Source organism: Trachinotus anak, unplaced genomic scaffold (genome assembly GCF_046630095.1).
Source record: "Trachinotus anak isolate AG129_WGS33_773 ecotype Australia unplaced genomic scaffold, CSIRO_AGI_Tana_v1 ptg000009l, whole genome shotgun sequence".
NCBI classification, from domain to species: Eukaryota; Metazoa; Chordata; class Actinopteri; order Carangiformes; family Carangidae; genus Trachinotus; species Trachinotus anak.
This window is the reverse complement of record NW_027273860.1, coordinates 9,983,444-10,009,939: the sequence shown is the minus strand read 5'-3', so window position 1 is coordinate 10,009,939 and position 26,496 is coordinate 9,983,444. Positions and strand designations below refer to the sequence as shown.

Sequence of the window (26,496 nt, the reverse complement as noted above, 5' to 3'; positions counted from 1 at the left end):
GGAGGGGGCGCACTTTCCTCCTCCAGGACACCGTAGTTCTGAAGAAATACAGTTTATTATGACTTTTCTGTTATTATATATACCTGTTTGTACATTATAAATGCTGGTCCTGGATACACTTTTGCCCACAACCTCAGGAAAGTCCTCAGCAGTTGTGTGCAGGGATTTGAAGCCTGGAGAAACGGCGGTGCAATACCCAGCTCTGGGGTTTTGGGAGCCAGTCCCTATTGTTCAGATCCCTCCTCCTGCTTGGGAAGTGGGAGGACCCGAAAAGGCGTCGCAAAAGGGAGAATTGTTTGAGAGCTCAGTCATCCAAAAACGGCCTTTCAATGTGAGAACTTGGGGAGCCGAAGAAAATGTCGGTGGCATCGCAGTAAATTACTAAAGCAGCGAAGCTTTAGAGGGAAAAGAGAAGTGAAAACTGCTGTTTTTTGGGACTAAAACTCACCGAGGAGCAGAGGCGAAGAGGAGATCGGTGGGTTAATACGAGGTGTGAGCACCAAATAGAGCAGTTTTGGTAAGTTTTATTCCTTCATGCGGTCCCTGTTGTTGCGCTGTTACACTGTATCAACATGTGTTACAAGATTATACATACATGTATCAGTTTGTGTGGGTTTCTGCAGGCTGACAGAAGTCTTTACCAGCCCCTGCGTTACTCAATGTATAGAGAAAGTTGTGATTTTGGTGTTAGACTACCACTTCATGCTGGCGAGTGCTTTGATAGCCACATTTGTTTTGTTTTTTCATTTTACTGATGCACATAAACTTCGCTACAAACTTTCTGGAATACTGATCACCTTTACTTAGAGGGAAGCGTGTGTTTTGACTCTCGGTGTTAGTTACTTTTAGTAGGAAAAGATAACTTTACTTTCGGACTTAGCCTGTTGTTGATTGGACGAGCTCTGCGTCCGTATTTTCCAAACTCTTTCCTAATTTTCTGCTTTTATCCGACGTCTAGTCCAACAGGACACATGTATGTGGATCATTATCGGCCTTGTGTGACACGCTGCACAGACCCACGGCTGCGTTTCTATACATACGTGTGTGTTTTAGGGGGAAATGTGTTTGCGTTTTGCAGGCCGCAGCCTATAGTCGCTCCCATAGGGTAACAGAAAACAGACATGGTGAGCTCTGCCAGATTTACCCCCATATTATCATCGTGTGGAGCAGCAGTGTAGAGGGAAATGTAAAGGTGTCCTCCAGGCAGTGAGTGTTGTAAAGGAAGCAACGACAGCCCAGGAAGGCATGAGGCTTTCTGCCTGTTTTTTTTATTTGGAAAAATCGGTTTCTTAATGATGCTCATCATGGATTTACATCTGAAAAAAAAAAAAAGATTTTAGTCGTCAGCTGTTTTGCCAAGTTGGAGCTCCTCATTATATTCTGTATTTACTCTAGCGGATTATCCATGAGCTGTGCAGGGAAACAAACCATAACAACGCTACCTGAATGCATCTCTACAGTCGCAGCCCCCCTCACCCCCAAACCAAAGTCCTGTTGTCGGAATAACCTAATTAAACCTCCAATAAACTGACAGCTGCTCAGCGCAGCCGCACAGGAATGCAGCATCCTGCCTCCCTGACAGGAGAGTCTCTCCTCATATCATCCCCTCATTCAGGTCTGATTTAATGAGAAAATGTTTGTCTTAATCCCCGGGCTGCTAATGAGTGTTGGCCAGGGTGTCACTCACCGTAGGGGCCCGGTGGAGAGACAGAAGGAAAGGGGAGGGGGGCGATACATGGACATGGAGAAGGAGGCTGCAGGAACAGCCGCAGGGGCTCAAGTTTCCAACCCCAGGTGTCGTTTTGTTATTTGGATTACATTTAGCCTCCGCTGCCTCGCATGGAGGAGCCTCGGTGATTCAGTGACAGACATGGCATCAGACAAGAGGGCCCGATTGTTCCCGCTGAATCAATGTCACTTGGATTAAAAGTCGAAAGGAATGGCCTAGCCTCCTCCAATTAGGCGCACAGCTTATAAGAGAATTATTTGGTCTCAGTAAAAAGGAGCCTCTTGTTGGGTTTGTTGTTGTTGTTGATCATCTCTGGCAGTCGGGTGGATCAAAGTTGAACTAATTGATTCCAGTCTGATTATCTGCCTGTTTCTCACACTGCTTTTGCCCTTTTAATTCCGCATGTGGTGAATGGAGAAACACTATTGTAGGAGATCCTAATCAATTTTACAGGACCTGTGCGTTTATGAAAGCATAATATACAGTGGGGGTCCAAAACAGTGAGGCCGCTTTCTCATTCATGATCTTCTGGATCCTACTGTATGCTCAAAATCAGGTGGGTAGAATATATGTTGTTTTGTTTTTTTTAATCCTAGAGTCACAGCTACCTTGGGTGATAAAATACAAAAAAGCAGAATCAATTCATAGATGCATACCCCAGACACACTTCAAGTCCTTCCAGAGGTATTATATACCATGATTTACCAGGATATGAAAATGAATCAAAAGCTTTTAGAAGGCCAAAACAGCAGTTATTGCCTGGAGGTTCAGAAGTAGTACCATTCATAGTTCTTTTAACCAAAGCTGAAACATCAGCCAATTCGCTGAATTGGCAAATAATTAATCTGCAACTTTTTTTTTTTTTTTTTTTTACTTTTAAATTCTTTCTCCCCCAATTTCAAGCCTCACCGAGTATAGTTTTGTTTGGAACTGTTGCTTAGACAAACAGTCAGTTTGTATGTGTACCCTGGGCTCTCAGAAATTGCATTTGGTATTTTCACTATTTTTGGAAATTTCTTAGATGAAAAAGGTGATCACCAGAATAAGAGATAATGAAAATAATTGTTAGTTGCGGTTGGACTACAATAAAGTAGACTCAATACCACAGGCACGCTTTAGGTCCATATAGCAGTGTTATAATATGATGTTATTTCTATGCAGACTGTTGTGATGAATGAAACGCTTTCAGATTTAAGTCCCAGGCCGAAAAGGCTAGTAACTTGAAGTAAAGAACAATGTCTTTGAAACTCCTTTAAAGTTCTATAGTTGTTTGCTGTTGGGACTGAAAATGTGCATCTACACCTATAGACAATACAGACCTGAAGGTTCAGGATGGGAAAAATAGTTTTGGTCTTCTGATGTGATTGTTACCAGGTAGACCTTTTCAGCGAAGCCTGAACTTGGAATTATATTTGATTGATCTTGGTTACCCGCCAAACAGACATGTAGTGGAGACAAAAGCTGCTAGTTTTCCACTTATTATGCCTGAATCTGTTGGATAGCTTTTCATCCATGCTATAAGAGCTGAGTTTTCATATGTGTTCTGCCTTGTGAAGAAAAGTTACTGTGTGGATTTAGGTATGCAGCCAATAGCAATAGAATTTCTTGCTCATATCTTTGTTTGGTTTCAAACTTTTCTCTGCCACATTGAAGTATGATGTAAGATATGAATGGAAGGATAGGATTTAACTTGTTTGATTCTTGCCTTTTACAGCTTGGTTTGTTTTTACGTCTGGATGTAAATCAAAGTCTTAAGATGGAAATGGATTTCAAGATGCAGTTTGAGATTACACACAGCCAGTGGGTCCGTAAGGACTGCTGTTACTGCCTCGATCTCATGTTTGTGAGCCAAAAGTTCCCGAGTTGTGAATGTGGTGCTGGAAAGCAGCATTGTTATTGTAGAGGGTGTAGCATTGGTGTAAATTGACAAAGGAGAAAAAAATCCTTCCTGAGGGTATGCTTTCATCTCTATGACAGCGGGTACACTCATGCAGTCATAACAGCCTGCAGGCACAATCTGTGGGCCTTCACTGGACATGTGTGTGTATGTGCGTGCAGGTTTTTGTACATGTGAGTGACAGTTCCTGTCCAATCAGGATTATCTCTTTGCACTGGAATGTATTGCTCCTCATTTTGGTCCTCAGTTGGCCTCACCTGCACGCTCATTTAGAGATTACTAAAAGGAAAAGAGAGCGTGTATGAGAGAGAAGGGGGTAGTTTACTTTTTAAACAAATTTCAGTGAGACTTTTTCTGGATTATTGTACTTTTCATAAACTAGCAAAGAACGCACTCATGGCCAAATAAGGCTGCCTCATTTCCCAGAGCCGGACGTTATTGGCCTGTTGACATACAGTGCATTAGTCCTCCAGCGCTGACAGATTGGAGACTCAGGCGCGGGTCTTGCGCCCCCGGGAGGGTTTCTGTGTCCAGTCAGACATTGGATAACCAGAGAGGGACACCTGGACCAGCAGGTGGCCGGGGTCCAGGCCCCTCCCCTGGGGCTGCATACCTCTCTCCTCCTGATCCTCCATGTCAGCCAGGACCACAGAGCGAGAGAGGAATGTGAGGTTTAAAAAAAAAAGGGGGGGAATAGTGAAGGAGAAAGTTCTGACAGAGAGTTGGAGAGGCTAATTATTTTTTAGGCTTCAAATAACATGCCCGTCCTCAGTTTATATGTGTGTCATGAATATAATCAGGCTTTCAGTCATCGTCTTAACAGCCTAATAGTGATAATCCAAAGTCTTAAACCAACTGAGTTGATTTGCTCCACTCCTTAAAGTAAAAGTTAAGAAGCTCTTGATTGGATAATGAAGTTACCCAGACCATGCTCTCACTCTCTCTCTCACACACACACACACACACACACACACACACACGCAAACACAAACACACACACAGACGCATTGTGAGTGTGGCTGTTAGATCATTGATCAACTCCAGACCCGCGTAAGAAAGCTGAGTGTGTGTGTGTAGACAAATAGCCCTGTGTGTGCAAAGCAGATATTTGGACAAAGATTAGAGAGGTGTTATTATGAGCCAAAAGCAACCCAGACACTCCACTAGATCATTCACACACAGGCACGAGGTTGCGCTCTGACTGCTGCTCAATTTAAGCCTCCAGTCACTTTTCTCCCCCTCCTTTCTTTTGGCTCTATCACACACATATTTTAAAAAATCGTCCCATTGTTGTTGGCTTTATTTGGTTTATTCCGAGTCTACAAGTCGGGTATTGTGCACACACTACAACCTGTGGTGTGTCTTTTTGAAAGCTGTAATATTAACTGCGTACTATGTTCCTGTCTTGAGCATGTGTGAACGAAACAATAAAAGCACTGCAAAGAACGAAAAACGTCAAGGAATCTGGGTTGTGTTCCAGGGCTTTAACCAATAATCAGATTTAAAGTATTGCCCCAGAGAGAAAAAAAGTCATCATTGAAGAATGTCAAACTGGCAGGAGAAGACATGATTCAACAGAATAAATCACTGGGCACCAGATTAGTTAGTTAGTGGGCCCCGAGGTTATCACTGATGGAATTTTCCATTGACAGTGCTCCTCTGTCTGCTTTCCAAATCGCATGTGTGTGAAGTTTTATTTAATGACATTTCAGAGCTCACTCCCGTAGGATAATGCACATCCGTGGCTCTGAGTGACAGGACAAATGGTAGCTCTGCTTTACCGCATTTCTCTCTCTCACACACACACACACAAATCCAGCTTCTGAAACTGAGAGCTCTCTTTGAAACAAGCCTTTTCCAGCTGTTTCTCCTCTAAAGAAACTCTTACAGACCCAGCCGCTTTCACTTCAGGACCGTGGAGCAAGCAGTCAAAAGTCAAAACTCGGTTGCACCATCTTGAGCACAGTTGACGCCCCACACCCTCACTTGCTGTTCAATTTCCTGCCTGTTCTCCGTTTGCTAATTCCTCAGCATATCTGTTTTTCCTCTAACGTTCTCCTCCAGTCGTTTCATATAACTTTACAGTCTTTCTCCATTCCCTCACCCCCCCCCCCCTGTTTCTGCCTTATCTCAATTTCCTAATGCCTTGTCATATCTGTTTTTCATATAATATTTCGCTCGCTCTGCTTTTCTCTTCCTTCCTTCATCTCCCACTGAGAGTTGTAGGGCCAGGCAGCCCCTCTCTCTCTCTCTCTCTCTCTCTCTCCCTCTCTTTTTTTCTCCTGGTTCCTGCTGAATAATGGGGAGAAATTGCTCTTGATTTATAATTGGTTCCATTCACTCTGATGCATGAGCTGCCAAAGGAGTCGGGGGCCCCTTTCACCCACTCACATCCCTCCTCCCTCCTCCCTTCGTCTCCTCCTGCCCCCCCCCCCCACGACGCAGGAACACACAAGGAGCAACAGGCTGCAGATATGTAAAGCTATGAAAGTCTGTATTAGCATGCATGAATGCCGTAGCGTGTATGTAGTTTATCTTTTGGGCCAAGGATAAGTGGTAGCCTGTTTTTTTGCATGTTGACATTTGGTGTTGGAAAAACTTCCTGAGGTCTGCATATTTATGTGCCTCTGTGAGTATACTTTTACCATGTAATAGGAGTTTGTGTGATTGCTTGCTTATGTGTCATCAAGTGTGTGTGTGTGTGTGTGTGTCTGTGTGTGCAGGGAAAGAATGGTTGTGGGTAAATGAAATATGTAACTGTGTGTGTGTGTGTGTGTGTTTGTGTGATGAGTACTGTGAAATCCTGGGTATTAGTTAGTTTTCCCAGTAGAGTATGGGAATGATTATGAGTGTGTGAGATCCAGACTCTCTCTGCTCAGTTAAAGCTTCTTAGAAACCGTTCACCTTCCACCAAAGATTCAGAGGACGCACTGTATTTTTGGACGCTGATGTGTTTGAGTATTTTGTTGTGTCTAACCAACATCATGTTCAGTCTTTAAATGTGAGAAGCTGGAAACAGAGGAAAATTAGCTTGTTTGTCTGATGAAATGACTTAAACAATTAATTTATTATCCAGTTTTAATCTAAAAGGATAACAGATGTATACAATCTGTCTGTTATATGTTTTTAGAGTTAGAGTATGGTCATAGATTTTATTTTATTTAGGTAGCTAGTTAGACCACAGTTAGTTAGCTGCTTTACCTTGCTAGCTAGCCAGCAGGCTACGTATTAATCTTCCCCTCTTTCCTTCTATTACCCCCCTTTCTTTCTTTCCATCAAACATCCATATTTCCCTCTTTTAATACCCTTCTTACCTATTTTACCTTCTTTCCACCTACCCCTCCTTCCTCCCTTATTTCCAGCCATCTTTTCTTCTAACTATCCATCTCTTTCCCTTTCCTTCCTTCCTTCTTTCCTTCCAGTTATTTCCATCCATTCATTCTTTCTTTCCATCCATCCATCCATCCATCCAGCCAGCCAGCCAGCCAGCCAGCCAGCCAACCAACCAATCAGCCCCCCTCCTCCCCCTCAGATGTGATTGTCTGGTACCTAAATCACTGTTGGGTCCATCTATCTGGCTTAAACTCTCCCAGCAGCAGTGATGATCCGCTCCTGTTCCCATGGCCCCGGTGGGCATGCTGGCATCCCACACCAGGCAGAGGAATGTGGGTGTGTGTGTTCACCATGGCACAGTAATTAGCTCTCCGTGGTTAATTCTGCTTCGTTATCTAAATTATGCAAATGCTGCGGTGCCTAATTGATTAGAACGCCCCCCTCTTTTCCATCGCAGTCCTGTCCAGAACCCTCTCGTTAATCCCCGAGACGCTCTGTAGCTCGTTAGTGTCGGTTCGGGGGGGCGAAGGAGGGGTTGGACGGGCATATAGCTCGTTAATACCTTGTGAAGCGTGTGTGTGTGTGTGTGTGTGAGAGAGAGAGAGTGTGTGTGTGTGAGAGTATTATGAAGGGGGTACATTCTCAACCTCGTTAGGGATGCTTTTGATGTCCAATTTTATGGCATGAGAACGAGTGATGTCTCAAGTGGAGGATTTGGACTGGCCCCCTCTCCACCTGTTGGACAGACTTTTCATGCCAAGATAAGACTCCAGAAGGTTTTCTTCTTGTCCAAGAAGGCCCGTCTGTGGGGAGCGGACAGATAGATGGGAATATATTTGGGATTTGTTCGATGCCAAGTTTTTGCTCATGTGAAGTATGGAAAATCTCCCCTTCAGTTTGCATTATCCATTCTAGACAATATTGCCCTATGTTCAGTTTTTTATCCTCTATTCTTCATTAAAAGTGAATAACAAGCAAGTGCACACTGATAACTGTAGTAACTGATTAATAAATTGCATACATTTGCTGATTATAAGGACTTCAGCAGACCAGGACATATATGCATTATTGGTGTTTGAGTGACAGAATTCAAACTTGCCATGCCCTCAATTAAGTAAAAAACTAGTTTGGATCATCTACGAAACAAAAATGCCAAACATTTATTCTCTCGAATGCGAACATTCCCTGTATATTTTTGCTTATCTTGCTCTTTCGTAGATTAAATTGAAATGTTTACTTTATCATCAGAAAATTAATTAGCAGCTTTCTTGATAAATGATTAATAGTCACGTTTTAAGGCAAAAATGACTACATATAACTGTTCATACTGGCTTTTTTTCTGTTATGCATACTTTCCATAATGCGTTCTTTAATAGTAAATAGCAATCAAGACATTTGAATGCGTCAGCTTGGACAAAGTTTAAATTATTATAATTTTTTTTTTAAGTTATGGATCAAATGATTAATCAGTTAATCACAAAAATAACAGATTAATCAACAATGCAAATAGTCATTAGTTACACAGTTAATTAAATAAAATGTTAAATGTTGTTGCACTTTTCCCTTTGTGATGGTCTGATGGTAAAGCGGGTGTGTTCTTGGTTTGTTAAGCAATCTCTGGACCCTTCTCATCCTCCAGCACTCAGCGCAAACCCAGGCCAGACCGAGAGGCCGACAAACAGATTGACAGAGTGAGGGGAAAATATGTTGGGACATTCAGTGACGCTCTCTCACACACGCTCTCTCAAACACACCCTCTCATTGACGAGGCCCTGCTCTCTCCTCCTGCTCGCCTGCCAGTTGACATCCTCTCTATTAATTTGAGTCGCCGTTCTGCTTTCTCAGTCAACCTCTCCACCCCCCCTCCCCCAAATGCCTCCATAAACCCCCTTCACCCATCTCACATCAATCCATAAAGGCAAGGACCCCCCCTCCTCCTCCTCTCTGCCTCCCCAAACTCTCCACACACTACTCCCAAACCTCTTGGTCACTGAGCCCCCCCCCCCCTTCTCTTTGGTCATTGAGCAGGGCCCATCAGCTCTTCCCCGGGCCCTTCAGAGTAGCGTCTCCCCTTTCTCCTGGGGTCCACGGGGTCTTTGTCCGTGCACCGGCTCACTGCTTTACAATGACTCTCCACTCTATTAAGGTGCGTTCTGCCTGTTAACGTCGCCAGGGGCAACCGGCCTCCCGCATGGCAGCTATGCAGCGTGGCATTGTGGGCCGCGGGCCCGAGCGGGGCAGTTGAACCCCCGGCACTCCTCACACTTGACACCGCATGTGTTTATCTAAAGGGGGGGCTTTGTGGTGTTTGGAGAACTGGAGGGGGGGGGGGGGGGGGGGGGGGTAAAAAGACGTAAAACTGGGGGAGGAGGGCAAGAGGGGAGTTTGGGGAGGTGATAAATATTCAACAGCTCAGCTCCTCAGAAGCAGTTACTACCCCACTACCCTCCACCACCTCCTCCCCTCCTGTGTGTCCTCTCCATGCCAGAAAGCAGATGGAATGTGAGAGCTCAGGGAGGAGGCTCCAGTCTGGTTTTATCCAATTAGCAGGGTTGTCAAAATGAATTTATCCACGGAGGCAGGGGGACAATGGGACCGGCAGTGGCCCGGGAGAACAGGGGCCCCGGTGTCTTTACTTAGCACGCTCACAATGAACTTCTGTCAAGTGACTCTCTACCACAACGACATATAAGGCACTCACATACTTACACTCACGATGCATGCCTGCACACCACCGCCAAAACCTTCTCCTCTCAGCGACACGTATACCACAGATGTGGCACATGAATGCACCCACAGACACCTGTGTTCAGAGCGGTTTTTAAGTCTTTTGAGTTGGGTCCAAGTCAAGTCACAGGTTATTCAAAACAAGTCCAAGTCAAGTCTTAAGTCCTTGAGGGGAGGTGCAAGTCAAGATTTCACAAGCAAAGTACAAGTCAAGATGCTCTCAGGTCTCTCAATGCTGACCATTACAATGACACAGCCTTTGAGCATTATCCTGTGTCAATAGTGGGGATAACCAACCTAACCTAACCTAACCTAACCTAACCAACCTTTTCTCACACAATACTGATTCTGACACCTCAGCTCGGGATATCTGAATACTAATCCATACCAGTGCTCCAATTTTAAATTCTCACTGCATGGTGGCACGAATTACAGGAATTTTTCATTATACAAGAGGCCAAAGTTCTCAAATGTTAAATGTTGCCTAAGTTGGTATGAAACGTCTGATCCAAATCTTAGTCTGCCAGCATTTTATAATTTTTCTATCTTTTTTTTTCTCTTGTCTATGCTTTCAAGTCAAGTCTCATGTAAGCAGAGTCTCGCTGTAGTCAAGTCTCAATTCCTCAACATGATTGCAGGACTGGCTCTGCTCTCCAGTAATCATACTTCTGCACAAGAACTGGCAGATTTCAAAAGTTCACACAGTTCTCCTTAATGCACTGTCACTGAAGTATGTTTTAATATCACCAGGCTGCTCACACTGGGTGTTTGCCGTGCAGTGCTTTTCGTTATTGGTAGGGAACGACACACACACATTCTCCCGGTTCTTAATTTAGTGGAGCTGTCTGTGTGTGTGCTCTGGTTTTTATCAGTCTCACTGGTGCGTAGGAGGCTCCTCTCTCTCCGTCTGTGACTTCTCTGGGAGGGATGGATGGAAAAAGTTGGACGTAGATGTCAGACCAGCTTTTCATCTTGTTGCAGGGTATCTGCTAAGCAAACACAGGACCCAGCTGACTAATGAATCAACAGGCTCAGAGGAGTAAGGCTGTTTCTTGGGGAGTGATGATGTACGAGGGGCCTTTCTCATACTGCTTTTGCAACAATGCTCTGTCTCTGTTTCTGTCTCTCTGCCTGTCTCACCGACTCTACTTTTATTTTGAAGTGAAAGAGACAGAAATTGGACAGGTAAAAAGCCTCAAAGCTGAGGCAGTGTGTCCCGCTGTGCGTCCAGTTGGCAGACTCACTGGTGTGGTTTACGGCTAGTGACTCTGACAGTTGGGACAGGTGCTTGATACAGATGTATGTGTCTTTTATGGGCAGCTGTCCCGGGTTGTGTCCATACAGCAACCGGCCACAGAAGCCACAGGCCTTCAGCTATGCTGGCTCCGGGTCCCACAGTAGCTTGCTGTTTGTTTACCGAGTCAGCCCACTACTGATGGGCCACTCTGAGTGGACCAGTGTGTAAATGAGACTGTGCATGTATGTACATTGAGGAAACTACAGACAGCAGATCTTTGTCTTTTTTGCTTTAAACAGCTATAATCAATATTTTTATAATAACAATCGATCACCTGACTACTTGTATGTGAGAAGAGCCACTCATTGTGAGGAACCCATGGAGAATTATGACCAGACTCCACAATTCCTCTCAGCTCTAAGGAGTGTTTTAGCATCTCTAAGCTCATTGTTTTCAGTTTCGGTCCCACAACTTAAATGTTTTGATTCACTTTCATATCACTCATCAGCTTTGTTTCCAGCCACAGCGGGCAGGAAAACAACTTGTAAAAATCCACTCTACACTGCCTGCCCAGCACTAAATGACTAGCTGGTGAACATAGTGGAGCTTTTAGCTGCTAAACAAGTCAGGAATCTCTCTCAGAAGCTGGTTGACATCAAAACAGAGCTAAAGGAGTGAATATTGGACTTAATGTTTGCAAGGTGATCAGAAACAAGACTCCAAATGGATGCTAATGTTGCCCCGTCTATGCTGGATGCGTAAATAGGCAATTTTTGCTAACAAGTTAGCTATATCAACTCAACTTCACAGCCTGATTCTGTTCCCCCCTAGTGGCAAAAGAAATCAGGTTATGATTAATTAAAACAACTGTTGATTCATCGCATGATTAATTGACTTGTTACAGCTATGCGCTGTTTTTGTACGTGTTGGAGAGTGGTCCTGCTGTTCGTGTTGTAAGAATCAGTCTGAAATTGTTGACACTCATTAATAATGTGTAATTAAAATGGAGCAGGGTAATGTGTGGCCTAGTGTGTCTGTTGGCGTAGTTAACAGCTGCTTTTCCATCAGCGTGCTGCTTTGCTCATTTTCAGTAAATGTGCCAGGCAGCTAAACTGCTGCCATTAGATGATGAAGGTGCGCTGTAAGAGTTTCCATTCTCTTACTGTCCTGCCTTGGCCCCTAGTGTGTTTTGTGTGAGTGTGTGTAGTCCCCAGTCCCTGGCCTTCATTAATCATTGCCTTGCCATAATAAGATCAGGACAAATATGTATGAGAAAGTTGTGTGCTGCTTCCATTTTTACTGTAGCAACGCAGGACAGTTTATGCCCTTGAGTGTGTGCATGTTTAGCGACATGTATGTATATGAGAGAGAGGGAGAACGAGAGATTCAGTTCTGCAGGACCACCCTCCTCATTCTGACGGGAAGTTGTTAGTTTAACCTGACAGGAAAGAATTCGGGAAACTTGGCAGCGAGCAACAAGGGAGAGAGAAAAGCTCCCCTCTCTACATTAACTGTTAATAGACTGACCATAACCGTGGTCGTCTCCATTTTCCTCCCAATACATACTGCACTGAAGTATAAAAGAACCCACCTCTCCTCCATCTCACACACATGCACGCTGCTGTGATATATATCCCCCCCCCCCCCCCGCCCCCCTCCCAGTCCTGCCTCTCATTAGTTGTTCTTTGTCCTGACTCTTGAATGCAGCCTGTGTGTTTTCCCTTCGCTCCCCCCCTCCTCCCCCCTCCTGGACCATCTACCTGTATCAGTTACACCTGAGTGGGAAGGTGGAGGGGTCGGGTTACGACCCACAGAATGAGGGCGCCCCTTTGATGAATGGAGGCTGGATGGGTGCGGGTACAGGCGGTGGAGATGGGGTCAGCGGTGAGATAGGGGCTGACAGAAAAGAAAAGCTTTATTTGTGTCTGAAGTTTGGCTGCTGAGGGTGCTGCAGAGTGCACCGCCTCACCTGGGCTGTGTTGCGTTAATCGTTGCCAGTTTGTGTATGTGTGTATACAAGTTAGAGACAAGTAGAGAGAACAGGTTATGGACGAATTGAAGATTGAATGTTTTCATGGATGATGCATTGACTTTTGTTTTCTGTGCAGTTCTGTCTGTGTGTGAGTGTTTGTTTCAGTGAGTAGAAAGTGGCCTGTGCTGTTTGTTTTGAGTGTACCAGGTCTGCGAATGACTCCCTAACCTTCTCCTGTGTGTGTGATTGTGTGTTTCAGGGGGTAGTGTATGGAAGATGTCTGGAAAGCGAGACTGGACTCCGTGGATGAAAAAGAGAAGGGCTCCAGTGTTGTGTGCTCTGGGTGCAGTACTACTGTGCTGCCTGCAGAGCGGAGCCTCTGTCTCTGGTAAGTAGACAAAATTAGATGTTGAAAAGCTGCAACTCTAAGTAATAAACAGATTTTTTAAAAAGAGAAAAAATGTGCATTTGTATTCACTCTATCGCTGTTTATTGGTACAGATTACAGGCTCTATCTGTGCTCATGTTATGAACGCCTTTACATTAGTTTCTCCAAACACCTGGTGCAGGATAACTCCTGCCAGGGACTAAATGTTCTGGCTCACAGAGAGGGGAGTGTTTTATGTGCCTCACAGCTGCAACAGCAGTTTGCTTGATATGGATCTATAGAAGTAGGTAGTTTGCATTAGCTGCACCAGCTACCATGGATGAGCTGAAAAAGAAAAGAAACGTTATATGTTGAGCTGCAATGATTAACCCATTAACTGATTAATCAATTGAAAGAAGAAGCAAGAACAGAACAGAAGTAACTGTTGATGATGATGTTATGATATGATCAATTAGGACTTCAGAAAATTCATAACATTTGATGGTTCCAGGTCCTGAAAAGTGAGAATTTTATGCTTTTCTTGGTTTTTAATTGTAATAAATTGAATATTCTTGGGTTTTGGACCCAACTGGGACTAGTTGGACAAAACAAGATAATTAATGACATCATCCTATGCTCTAGGATGTTGTGCTGGGGCATTTCTCACCATTGTATTTATAGATAATCAGCAGATTAATTGATAATAAAAACAGCTGAAGTAAAGATGAATTAAAAACAATAATATTTTTGCTTTGTATCATCCCTTCTTCAGATGAGGTTCCAGTGTTCACTGAAGAGCCCATGTCCGTGGTGCAGAAGTTGGGAGGCAGCGTGAACCTCCGCTGCAGCGCCCGACCGGCCTCCGCCAACATCAGCTGGCGCCTCAACGGCCAGGAGTTGATGGATGGAGGTCTGGGTGTGGTGCTGGGGCCCAGTAGCTTGTTCATTCCCATACTCTCCAACCTGACGCTGGGGAGATACCAGTGTGTGGCCAGCACCGGCGCTGGAGCCCTTGCGAGTGTGCCTGCTAACGTCACTGCTGCCAGTGAGTAGCCACCCACACAAAGCTGCAGCAAATAAACACAAGTACACAGGCCCCCGTTTGCCCCTTTTTGGTTTGTCTGAGTATCCAAAGAACGCCTTTGACTTAATTTTCTTCTAGTAGAACAAAAACAAGAAGGGGTGGAATTTGTTTGCCTAAAATCTTCACCAATACAACAATGTAAACCTTGTACTTTTCCACTGTTTGTGCAGGTCTGAGTCTGATGCTCACAAAGGTCCAGCTACAGTTTTGGTGCTTGTGGTGGGAAACTGTTGCACTTTGATTAGTAATAGAACTGGACAGTATTTATTGAAGTTAGACAACAGCTGCTGTTAAGCAGGATCTTATTGATCTAATGGAGTTAAAGTGAGTTATTCTCCACGCTGACATTTTTACTGCTTTGCTGGTCTGAGTGTGTGGGGTTATATTTGATATGCATCGTGGGACTGAGAGGGGGCCTGAAGCTGTGTAACCTGAGCCGGAGGAATGGAAGGGACCCAGGGGCCAGGGCCAGTCAGAGCAGTGAGAGGGGACTAGAGCTCAGCCTGGGGGCCCCCTACCTCCACTGGCCCCTCTACTCCCCACAACACCACATTCCTCTCCACAGGGCGCGACAGCAGGGCTTGCCAGAAATTATGGCCCCGTAATTGGGTAGAGGGCTGAGGGTAGATAAGGGTGTTGCGTGTGTGTGTGTGTGTGTGTGAGGGGATGAACAGAGGATATGAGTGTATGCCTGACTAAAACACACCATTAGGTACAAAACAGGGCATTGTTAACTGTATTGTTTTACATGTAGTGATGTGATGTATGAGGCTGCCATAGCTGGAGAAACTGGAGGTGTTTTAGGCCAGTCGAGACAAGATCCTTACACAAGATGAGACGTGATGTCACATTCTCTGTCTCCCTCAAGCCCTCCGTAACCTTACACACACTCACATTTCTCTTCCTTCACACATTTTTCACTCTTCACCCTGTCACTTTCTCTCCCCTTCCCTCCTTTCATTATCTTCCACTTTCCCTACTCTTTTGTCATCTCCACCTCATGTTATTATTTTTCTTCTCTTTTCTGCAGAGTGATATTTTGTCAAGCTGTGATTATGAGAGAGTGTGTAGCACATGTACAAAAGGATTAACAGTTATTGATAGCTCCAATAGTGGATGAATCTTGTTGCGATAACCACATGTGGAGCCAGACTAGTTTCCCCGCCTCCCCCAAAAACGTCTCTAATTTAATAACGGTCTCTCCTCGGCCACCCCCAAACCGCCTAAGGAATTGCTCCACGGGGAGTGTGTACGTGCCTGTCTTTCCATGTGAGCCCTCTTAGTTGTGCGCACATGTTTTTTGTGATCAGGATAGGTTGATTCCAGACCTTCGGCGCTACCCGACTCTGAGGAATCTGTGCGTTTTTGGCATAAGTTAAAAGACTCCTTGCTTGAATTCTTGTGCAGCCAATCACCCTCCCTCTTTTAGTTGCAGAAAACATAGACGTGTATCTGCACAACGTGAACGAACAACACATTGCACAAACATGTTATAATTCAGATACACACACGCAGGCCTCCTACTGCCACACATAAAGATGATGAATGCACTGTGTCTCCAGAAATATTTAAGTCGGTCTTGCCAAACAGCCCTGGTGCGGGAGGTCTGCTTCACTTTATGAATACCATCAATCCTCCATCCCTGCAGGATACACGCACACACACACATACACACGCTCATGTGTACACTCTTGTGCACGCATGCACACCTGAGAGGCACACATGCGGGGTTGTTCCTGCAAAGAATGTGGGGCAGTAGAGTGGGAGAGAGGTTGGGTGAGGGGGGGAGTTAAAAGGTGTAACTGGAGGAATTTGGGAGAAGCAGGCAGAAGGAGGAAGGTGGGATGGGTAGATATGAGGGGGGAGGCAGAGTGGCTGTAAAAACAGCACCTGATTGATTTAGCAAATGGAGCGCCACACAGTCTCTCTTGAAACCTTTTTTCCCCTAACACACACATTCACCACTTAGCCTGACATGTCCTGCCTGGGATTCTCATTTTTCAGAATAAGAGCTGAACCAGAGTTGGAGATGTATGTGTTGCTCCTGGTCTCCCTCTTTTCTGCCATTAAAGCCCCCTCCCTCCCCAGACTCAGGGACAGATCCAGCATGCATAGTGAATAAATCAGTTGCATGCAGTGAAGATGTTTGTTTAGTGCTTTGAGTAAATCACTGTGATGTCCCTATCAGTAGATACCCTGGCCTTAACTAAACTTTGCTTATCGAATTACAGCTGTGTACAAAGTCTCATCAGCTGACTGTATATACCAGCAGCTTGGTCTCTTTTGCCAGAGTGTGTGGCTGGTCCAAGAAAAACACACCAGTTATAGCACCTCTGGAAAGAATGGAGAGAGGCTGTGTTTGTTAAGAATAAATCAGCAAGGCTGGTAGATGTTTAATTACGTTCCTGGAGAAGTTTTATTTATCTTTCATTTCACTGCTGGACTCCTGCATGACAAATTTCTCCAGTTGTTACTTTCTTTTTCCCCTCCTGCACTGCTCTCTCTGCTTTTTTTCTTTTCTCATTTTAGTTTCCTTCTACTTCACATCTGTAAAATGGCAGCATATCCCCCGCTAAGATTTTTATGGGTTTTTGTCATCTTCTTTGAGCTTCTTTGGAGCAAACTTTTGCTGTTTCCTCTTCAAACCCAAACTGGATATCTTTCTTTGAAACTCTATAGGATGGACACCTCTCACCTTTGACCTCATGGCCAGGCCTCTGAGCTTGCTCAGGCGGGGGTTTAGGAGGTCAGAGGTCAGATGAGTGTCTGTGCTGTGCAGACTGTGTGTCTGTGGGACACAGTTGCAGCACATGGCCCCAGTAATCGCACTCCTCCATTTCCCAAAGAATCTGAACCGGCTTCAGTCCAAGTATAATGTCGGACAGGATTAACGACACCCACTCACATGTTACAGACACCACCTTTAGGCTTTGGAGATATCCACAGAGGCAGAGGAATGAGCATAACAGAGAAAATGGCCAGTGTGCCTTTTTATAAAATTTTTATGCCTTTTTAGTGAGATCATGTGAAGAGAAGCAGTGGGAAATAAATTACTAAATGGAGGTAGAAGAGTTTTACTTTCAAAGAGACAGCTCCTAAGAGAAGTTGTGAGGCTGATGTGAGGGACACTTAATATGGAAACAATACAGTTATCACACAGTTTGTTTTGTTTGCTCAGAACGTTGTGGTTTTTTTCTCCTACAGCTGAAGACTGACTGTATACATGTGCAGTTAGATGTGATTTACACAGTATATTAGGGTGATGAAAGAATGCTGAGCTCTACTGCATCAATATGACAGCACTGACTTTTCCTTTGCGTTTGTTTTGCAGAGTTGCGGGACTTCGAGCCCGATGACCAGCAGGAGATTGAGGTCGATGAAGGCAACACGGCCGTTATTGAATGTCACCTCCCCGAAAGCCAGCCCAAGGCTCAGGTCCGCTACAGTGTCAAACAGGAGTGGCTGGAGACATCCAAAGGTACTGAGCTGCTTCATTTCATTAGGATCTCTCTCGCTCTCTCCCTACTTCCCTGTTCATTCCCATACTATCTTCATAATTTACCGGAATGCTATAATCCTGTTATCTGACCCATTATAAAACCGGTGATAAGGGTATTATCTTGAGAATGTTGAAACATGGGAATGCAGCTGTTTATTTTTCAAACTATTTACTTCTAAGTTGCCTGGAAGAGAAGAAAAGCTCCGGTGGTTTGTGTCTGGTATGCTGATGATGCCTGGGAGCTCTAGGTACCGATATCTGCAGCTTATCTGTGAGGAAATGAATCCCACTTTCTCGAGCATTCACCAACTGTTCTTGGTCAGACTCTAGGGCGCCACCTTGTGGCCTCTGTCGACAGTGCAGACATGTACTGGAATGGCTCATAGGACTCATGTTACACACAGTGTTTCACAATACGGACTTGATTTTTCTGTGGTTCCTCTTTGTCTTAGCCATGTCCTTGTATTTTTATACATGTATTTCCTCCAATATTACAGTATGAATACATTGTATGTTTTGTGGTACATCTGTCACATATGTGCATTTTACAATTTTGGAGCACTGACCATACTCACTAGGAGAATACATTCTCTAATGTGCATTTCAATGCTGTTTTTAACATTGCATTTTTGTCCTTCTACATTTCTTTATCTAATTCTTAGTTTTTTTTGCACATCAGTGATTTTAGCTCAGTTCTTGAAACTATGTTTCCCTGCATTTCACTTAATTTAGCAAAGAAAACCTTTCACTTGGGATGTCCTGATAGCTGAATGGTAGACTGTGCATACCACATAACCCCCAATGTCTCTGGTTTTTATTCTGGCCTGGGACCTTAGCTGGATGTCATATCTCTCCCCTTGTTTCAATCTGTCTCTGAATGCTCTGCTGTCAAATAAGAGCAAAACTTACATAAATAATCTCAAAAAAATCTTTATACCTTTTGAATCTCTCCAACTGTCCCCACAGAAGCTGTATTTGTCCATAAGTGATTAATTCATGGGTTTATCGAGCCTAAAGAGCCCACTCTTAACATCTGTTTTTTTCCTGCAGGGAACTACCTCATCATGCCGTCAGGGAACTTGCAGATAGCCAACGCCACGCAGGAGGACGAGGGGCCGTATAAGTGTGCTGCCTACAACCCCGTCACTCAGGAGGTCAAAACATCCACCTCTGCTGACCGGCTGCGCATACGCCGTGAGTCACCATCTCCGTCACTCTGATGCTGAAGACAGAACAACGAGTTTTTTCTTATTAGCATAACTTGCTCTAATTAAAAACATTTGAAATATGTGTAACAAGAAGTCAAGGGTCATTCTGAAATATTCACTGCTCATTTAATAAGACTACATCAGAAAATATTCAAGGCATTATTAGAGAGCTTGTGACTGTTAGTGAAGGAACATGTGGTGCACATGTGTCTCACACTTGCCAGTTAGTGCGACTTTTATCATCTGATCTCGCCAGGGTACATTTAGTCACAGGTGGTGACGTGCACAATTCATGCTTTTGCATCTTCAAAGGCAGAGGTGGAAATGCTTAAATTCTTCGTATTCTGGATATAATCTCAGCCACAACATGGAGTGCAAGGATTTTAAAGAAATGGAGATGTGTGGGAAAAGTTGCAGAGTTTTTATTCATGTCCTGACTGTCTTCATTTTTTCCAGGCTCCACGTCAGAAGCAGCTCGTATCATTTATCCGCCGGCATCCCGGTCCATCATGGTGACCAAAGGCCAGCGGTTGGTGTTGGAGTGTGTGGCCAGTGGCATCCCTACTCCGCAGGTCACATGGGCAAAAGATGGGCAGGACCTGCGTTTCCACAACAACACACGCTTTCTGCTTAGCAACCTGCTGATTGATGCAGTGGGCGAGGGCGACTCGGGAACTTACATTTGCCGGGCGGACAACGGTATTGGCTCAGCCAGCTCTGCAACAGTGCTCTATGATGTTCAAGTGTTTGGTAAGTGAAGAAGAGTTTGTTTTAGCATGTTTGTGTATCTGCTTGTGTGTTGGTTAACTATCCATGGTTTGTTGCTATTGTATAATTTGTTTGTTTTTTTTTAATCCATTTTTTAAAACTGATTTCTTCTGCACGTTCCTGTAACAGCTTTTCATAGTGAAAGGAGTTTGTTTAGGATTTTTTTTTTTATGGGTAGAGTTTTGACTGTGTTATGGATTTAATAATTAGACTGACTCCTGTTTGGCGGACAGAGAAAACAGGGGTCTGTATGTGTGCGCGCACTCATGTGTATGAGACGCGTGTAAGCCTGGGCGGTGTTGTGTTAGAAGGAGTTGGTGGAGACAGAGCCCTCTATTCTGTAGCAGGACTTGATTGACTGTGTCTAGGTTATGGATGACTGTTTTTACAGTGATTTTCTGTCTGTGTGTATGTGTATGTGTTTGTGTATTTGTGTGTGTGTGTGTGTGTGTGTGTGCGTGTGTTTGTGGGCTTGTTTCTCTGCAGCTGGCTCTAATTAAAGTCAGAGAGCTGCCGTAGCTGTAATAAGCTCTGCCTTTCCCTGATTCATAAGCAGCCAACCATCAACTAGCTGGCTTGGCCTGCCTGGCTCTGCATAGCCCCTTCCTTCGTCATATAGCCGCTACTTACACATGTGCATGGTTATGATTTTAGTCAGACACACATTTTTACACATGTGACATTGTAAGAGCTAAAATGATAGATTAATAGAAAGATCAACGACAACTAGTATGATAATCAGTTGATCAGATTTTTCTGTTTTATAATTGTAAATTGAATATTTTGGGGTTTTGGATCTAGTCAGACAAAACAAATAATTTGAGGATATAAATTTGGGCCCAGTGTCTGCGGTCTGTTTCTGTCTCTGACTCGATTTCTCCTCTGTCTCCTCCAGAGCCTCCTCAGGTGACGGTGGAGCTGCAGCAGCAGGAGGTTGTGTATGGAGAGACTGTTCGCTTTACATGTCAGACCCGCGGTAAGCCCACTCCGTCAGTGATGTGGCTCCACAACGCCCGGCCCCTTGCCCCGTCTCCTCGCCATCGCCTCACCTCCCGGCTGCTGCGTGTCTCCAACGTGGGCCCTCAGGATGAAGGACTGTACCAGTGCATGGCTGAGAACGGGGTGGGCAGCTCACAGGCCTCAGCTCGCCTCATCACAGTATCAACTGGTAAGTCACGTAGTTTGGTCATTTTGTCAGAGATTTAATTTGGATTGGATTGTATTTCACAGCCTTTAGATGTAATCAATTCTGTCTTTTTATAGGGATTTCATCCAGGGGGAAGTTACCCTCAATCTATCGGCCACTCAGCCCAGACAAGGTGCTAAGAGAGCAGCCACCTGTGAGGCCTGGGGCTGCAGGTGCCATGTTGCCTCTGGATTGCTCTGAGCTGCCAGGACAGATCCTTCCTGCAGAGGCCCCCATCATTCTCAGCCAGCCACGCACAGGCAAGGCTGACTATTATGAGCTCACCTGGAGGCCGCGGCACGAGCGAGGGGCCCCTGTTCTGGAGTACATGATCAAATACAGAAAGGTACTGCAGGGAGCTTATTCTCAGGGCAAATTAAACAATGTATTAACTTCTTCATATTTAAACCTGTACATTTTCTGAGTCGGTAATTGAACCCTCTGTCTCTCTCTGTCAGGTGGGAGACCCTCTAGCAGAGTGGACCTCCAGCAGTATCTCAGGCTCTCTCCATAAGCTGACCCTGGCTAAGCTGCAGCCAGACAGCCTGTATGAGGTGGAGATGGCTGCCAAGAACTGTGCTGGTTTGGGACAGCCTGCTATGATGACCTTCAGGACCGGCAAAGGTACGACACTGTCAGATCAGTCACAGAGAGTGTATAGCAGTGTCGGTACCAGTCACGTTGATTTTTCTTTCTACCTTGGCAGTGTATTTAATGAAAAATGCTTGAAGAATAATTCTGTTGATGTTCTATATTTAGTGTCAACACATTCCATTAAAAGACCAAATTAACAATGAATTGATCCTAAAGCCTGTTGCATATCAAAAACTCAATATAGCTTATTACTCTGTGCCACAAAACTCCATCGTTGTCCAAAAACTATTAAAAACTTTATTTTCCTTTATTATAATGTACAGGGGCACTGCAGTTTATTTGTAGTTTACATACACAATCCGGCAGCTGCAAAAACTCATAAGTGCCCTATATGTGTATTAATCCACAGCTAAAAATTGTCCCCAACAAATGTGCAATTTGCACCTGTCAAAGTAAGGTTTGATTTAAAAACTACAGTGCAGTATTTTAGCCTTTTTTCAAACTGAAGGGATATATTCATAAGCCATTTTTTAATATTTATGTCTTCTCTAAGAACAAATAGGCTTGAGGCTGAGTACTCATGGCAGTTGCTGACAAAAACAAAGCTACAGTATCACCAGTGTTAGGAATTTTCTTTCTCTCATGTGACTGTTGATGTTCTTCAACCTCCAGGTCGCAAAGGTTTAGGTGGACAAAATGATCCACCGAAAACTCCAGCTGTTCCTTCACCAAGCCTCTCTCGTAAGTATCCTGTGGCTACTCTCTCCTTATTATTAATATTATATATTAACAATACTAACAATAACACTCACTTCTGCTGTGATAAGCATAACTAGATATTGTTTAACTTTAAGACTTCTAAACATTCTCCTTTTAACTAACATGGACATTTCTCAATTTCTCTTTCCTTTCTGTCACTGAAGGATGATCTCTCAGTAAGTTGAATATGATGTGCTGTTGTAATGGTGTCTGTGGATTTATGTCTGTTGTTGTCCTCCATCTGACACGACTTCTCCTCCTCTGCAGCTCCCGAAGCCCCTGACAAGCCCACAGTCTCCACAGCAACGGAAACGTCTGCATATGTGACTTGGATTCCTCGTGGTAACCGCGGCTTCCCCATCCAGTCATTTCGGGTGGAGTACAAGAAGGTGAAGAAGGCTGGAGAGGACTGGGTGACGGCAGTGGAGAACATCCCTCCATCGCGGCTCTCTGTGGAGATCACGGGCCTGGAGAAAGGTCGGCCATCTTCACATGCACTTTAAACAGTGTTGATGTTGATGTTATTCACAGTTTTCTCTGACTTGGTGGAGGTAGGGGGGAGTAGTAGGGTGTCATACCATATAATTACAAGGATGATGTCCTGCATAATTACATTCCCACGGCCCGTAAATTCATCGGTATAATGAGTGTTGTTACAGTCATTTCAGTAATTGCTGCCATCAATCAAAACCATAACTGAATTGCAATCAACATCCCATTTGCTCTGAAAAGGATAACACAAAGTAATGTAAAAACAAACATCATTAGTCAGCACATGAAATAGAGCTTCATTCAGTGCAGCTTGTAGCCCCAGAGACAGATTAGTAATGATCCTCTGTCTCCCTGTAGGTACGTCTTATAAGTTTCGTGTGGTGGCGGTGAATGTGATCGGTTCCAGTCCTCCCAGTGCCCCTTCGAAGGCTTACACTGTGGTGGGTGGGAGAACCCATGAGCGCCCTGTCGATGGACCTTACATCACCTACAATGAAGCCATCAACGAGACTACTATTATTCTCAAATGGACGGTGAGTTGCCAGAAGAAAAAATGAAAAATGTGTGTTCTTGTGTACTGTTAATCAGGACAAAGTCTTATTTAAAGTTCATGGTGAATGTAACATTATTTATTTCCCTCTCAACAGTACACTCCCGTAAACAACACGCCCATCTATGGTTTCTACATCTACTACCGGCCGACAGACAGTGATAATGACAGTGATTATAAGAAGGATGTGGTGGAGGGAGACAGATACTGGCACTCAATCACCGACCTGCAGCCTGAGACCGCCTACGACATCAAGATGCAGAGCTTCAACGAGAAGGGAGAGAGCGAATTTGGCAATGTAGTGATCCTTGAAACGAAAGGTGAGGACAAGTGAGCAGATTTTAAAGTGGGACTAACAGTCAGAGTATCTATTCCTCTCGAAGTCTGAGCTGTCTCGTTAACAGTTTTTTCCCACTTTTCTCCTCAGCTCGTCCTAATCACCAGCGGCCTGCTCCATCACAGACCACAGATACCGGGGTTCAACCCCCCACTGGAATTGTGCCTCGGCCCAGTGACCTCCCCTACCTCATAGTCGGTATTGTCCTGGGAGCCTTCGTCTTCATCATTGTCGCCTTCATCCCCTTCTGCCTGTGGAGGGCTTGGGCCAAACAGAGTGAGTGCTCCTCACAGGTCTTCAAGGTCTTTGCAGTAATTAAATTCTTCATCTTCACATTCGCGTAATTCTCCTTTTGTGCTTATTTCAGAGCAAACGACCGACTTGTGTTTTCCTGCTGTGGCCACGCCTGTGTCATCATGCCAGTACACCATGGTTCCCCTTCAGGGACTTGCCCTGGTTGGTCACTGCCCACTGGACGCCCACATGACTGCTCCACATGGTATCTACCCTGCTAATGGAGAATACACTCCAAATGGCAAACCTCACCACCTGACACACTGCCTGCCAGGGCTGCAGCAGGTAAAAAGAAGTTTATTCAGGCCGATACAGATTGTCAAGAAGAAGAAAGCCCTTTGTTTTTTATATTAGCATTCAATATTTGATCTATTTGTTCTTGTGCTTTGCAGGAGGAAGTGGATTGTGATATGGAGTGTGACAGTTTGTTGCCACAGACTGTGTCAAATGGACAACTGCCTGTCTACCACTACCCCACAAGGTTTGTTCACATGCAAAACTCATATACTGTATAATGTAATGTTGGAATTTGATATCAAATATGATTTTCATATTTGATTTTATGAGGCAATTGACTGGTTATTGGTGATGGTTCACTATTTTCTGACATTTTATAAACTGATAATGATCATAATTTGCAGCCATAATATAAATAGTATTTTTCCCTCTTCCTCAGTGGTCCAGATCATCATGAACAGACTTGCTGTTCTCCTGATGACTCCACTCTTCAGCTCCTCAACTCTTCCCATCAGCACCTCAGCTTAGAGGAGCTGGGAGGTGACGGCGGCTTCTGTGTTGGAGATAAAGTGGAGGAGGACATCACTCAAAGTACGTGGGGAATCTTTCCTTTAATTTATTTTAATACATTTTTTAAATTTGAAAGTAGCTTTTCTTATATACTGTATGATGATCACACCATGCCAACATTTGGATTTTTATGTCTTAATAAGTGTTTGGCTTCACATAGAAATAAATGAATTAAATGAATTTATTGAATATGGTTTAAAGATGTGAGAAAGCTCATAAGTGGAAATTATTTTGTCACACATCGTGACTCAAAATTATATTTTGGCTAAGAAACAAGTTTTTGAAACCTTTGACATGTTTTTTTCATTTTTTTTTTTAAACCTTAGAATCGGGATCCTTTAAAAAATGAGCCATCTCTTTTCTGACCAGTGCTCTTTACCTCTTTCTTTTTGCAGAGCCGACATCTTTCCCTCTTTTATCTCTAGAAGATGAAGGGATTTTCACCACATCCTCATCAGCAGCCACGACACCGCAATCCCTAGATACAACAATACAGGAAGTGAACATCCTCCCAAATGAAGCGTCCCTTGAGGACGAGGGGAGAGACAACACAACAGATGCATAAGAGACTGTTAAACAAACAGAAGAAAATAGAGAGAAAATATTTATTTTTGTATCACAGATATTTATATATTTATGCTTTTGTACATAAGTGTCTGATTATACTGTATATAAGGTTATTTTCATATTGAAAAAAGACTCTTTATTCATACAAACCCCTCTCACTATGTCTTGGACAAAGGGAGTACTATGTTGTGATGCTGAACTCTGTCTGCATTTTCCCGAGGAGGGAAAAGAGTTTGAGACATTATTCCTCATGTGAAGACGACCAGGGGCTTCCTTCCAGTTCAGCACTTCATGTCTAGACCCTCCTCACTCCTCACGTCATTCCTTGTAGACCTCCATCCTCAATGTTTGGACCTTAGGTACTTAGCTTTACGTACAACAGAAACAAAGGGACCATTCGAACCAGTCCGATGCTGTAATTATGAGGTGCTTCTTCGCTGTTGCTTTATCACGTTTTCGGGATACAACTGTCCGTCTGTCATTTTGTATAGCAGTAACACATGTATTATGCATTGTTCATCATTAACAAACTATTAACAAGTGTATGCAACATAAATCATTCTGTTTCAGTAGTGTACAAGAGATTATATATTGTATAGTTATTTATTTTTTTTGATTTTATGCTATTTTTTTAAATCACTGAATGGGAGAGATTCTGGAAAATATCTTTTAACTCAGTCATTGATAAGCTGAACTTTATACTGCAACCACTTCTGTTTACTCATTTGCTGGTTACCAAATGACAGCCGGGTGAGGGCGCTGTGACAGGTGTGTCAGTATTATTCTTCCCTCACAGGTCGGTGCATTAAGTATTAGTCTTTTCCAGAGACATCTGCAATCAAAATGAAGGAGAACCTGAATCTACACTCCCCTTTTCAAGTATAGCTGTTTTGTGGTTGCACATGCTGGAGCACAATTGCATGTAAATAAAAGCTTATGAAATTGATCAGTGTGTTTGGTGCATCTTTTCAGTCTTGGGACGAGTATGTGTGCGGACTTGTCTGCACATAACTCTGTACCCACACTTAACACTGTGATCAAAAGCTGTGAAAGTGGGGCTGGTATTGTTTTCACCTTGTGGGCAATCAT

General features: G+C 44.0%; 1 protein-coding gene across 1 annotated transcript; it reads left to right on the top strand.

The window, feature by feature from the left end:
• Positions 1-310: 310 nt before the first annotated feature.
• Positions 311-26,353, top strand: boc (BOC cell adhesion associated, oncogene regulated). The gene is made up of 18 exons (XM_071485189.1): positions 311-517; positions 13,155-13,283; positions 14,035-14,307; positions 17,678-17,824; positions 18,896-19,039; positions 19,510-19,803; positions 20,717-20,989; positions 21,085-21,353; positions 21,466-21,631; positions 22,274-22,342; positions 22,628-22,837; positions 23,210-23,385; positions 23,500-23,722; positions 23,830-24,015; positions 24,107-24,318; positions 24,426-24,514; positions 24,710-24,861; positions 25,236-26,353. The coding sequence occupies exons 2-18, from the start codon at positions 13,172-13,174 to the stop codon at positions 25,403-25,405; spliced, it is 3,165 nt and encodes a 1,054-aa protein (XP_071341290.1). The 5' UTR covers positions 311-517; positions 13,155-13,171; the 3' UTR covers positions 25,406-26,353.
• Positions 26,354-26,496: the final 143 nt, after the last annotated feature.

Bases quoted from the DNA above. Each gene is read 5' to 3' on its own strand.
- boc (XM_071485189.1), top strand. From the start codon at position 13,172: ATGTCTGGAAAGCGAGACTGGACTCCGTGGATGAAAAAGAGAAGGGCT. The intron at 14,308-17,677 runs GTGAGTAGCCAC...TTTGTTTTGCAG, and splicing joins TGCTAACGTCACTGCTGCCA to AGTTGCGGGACTTCGAGCCC. The intron at 22,343-22,627 runs GTAAGTATCCTG...CCTCCTCTGCAG, and splicing joins TCCTTCACCAAGCCTCTCTC to CTCCCGAAGCCCCTGACAAG.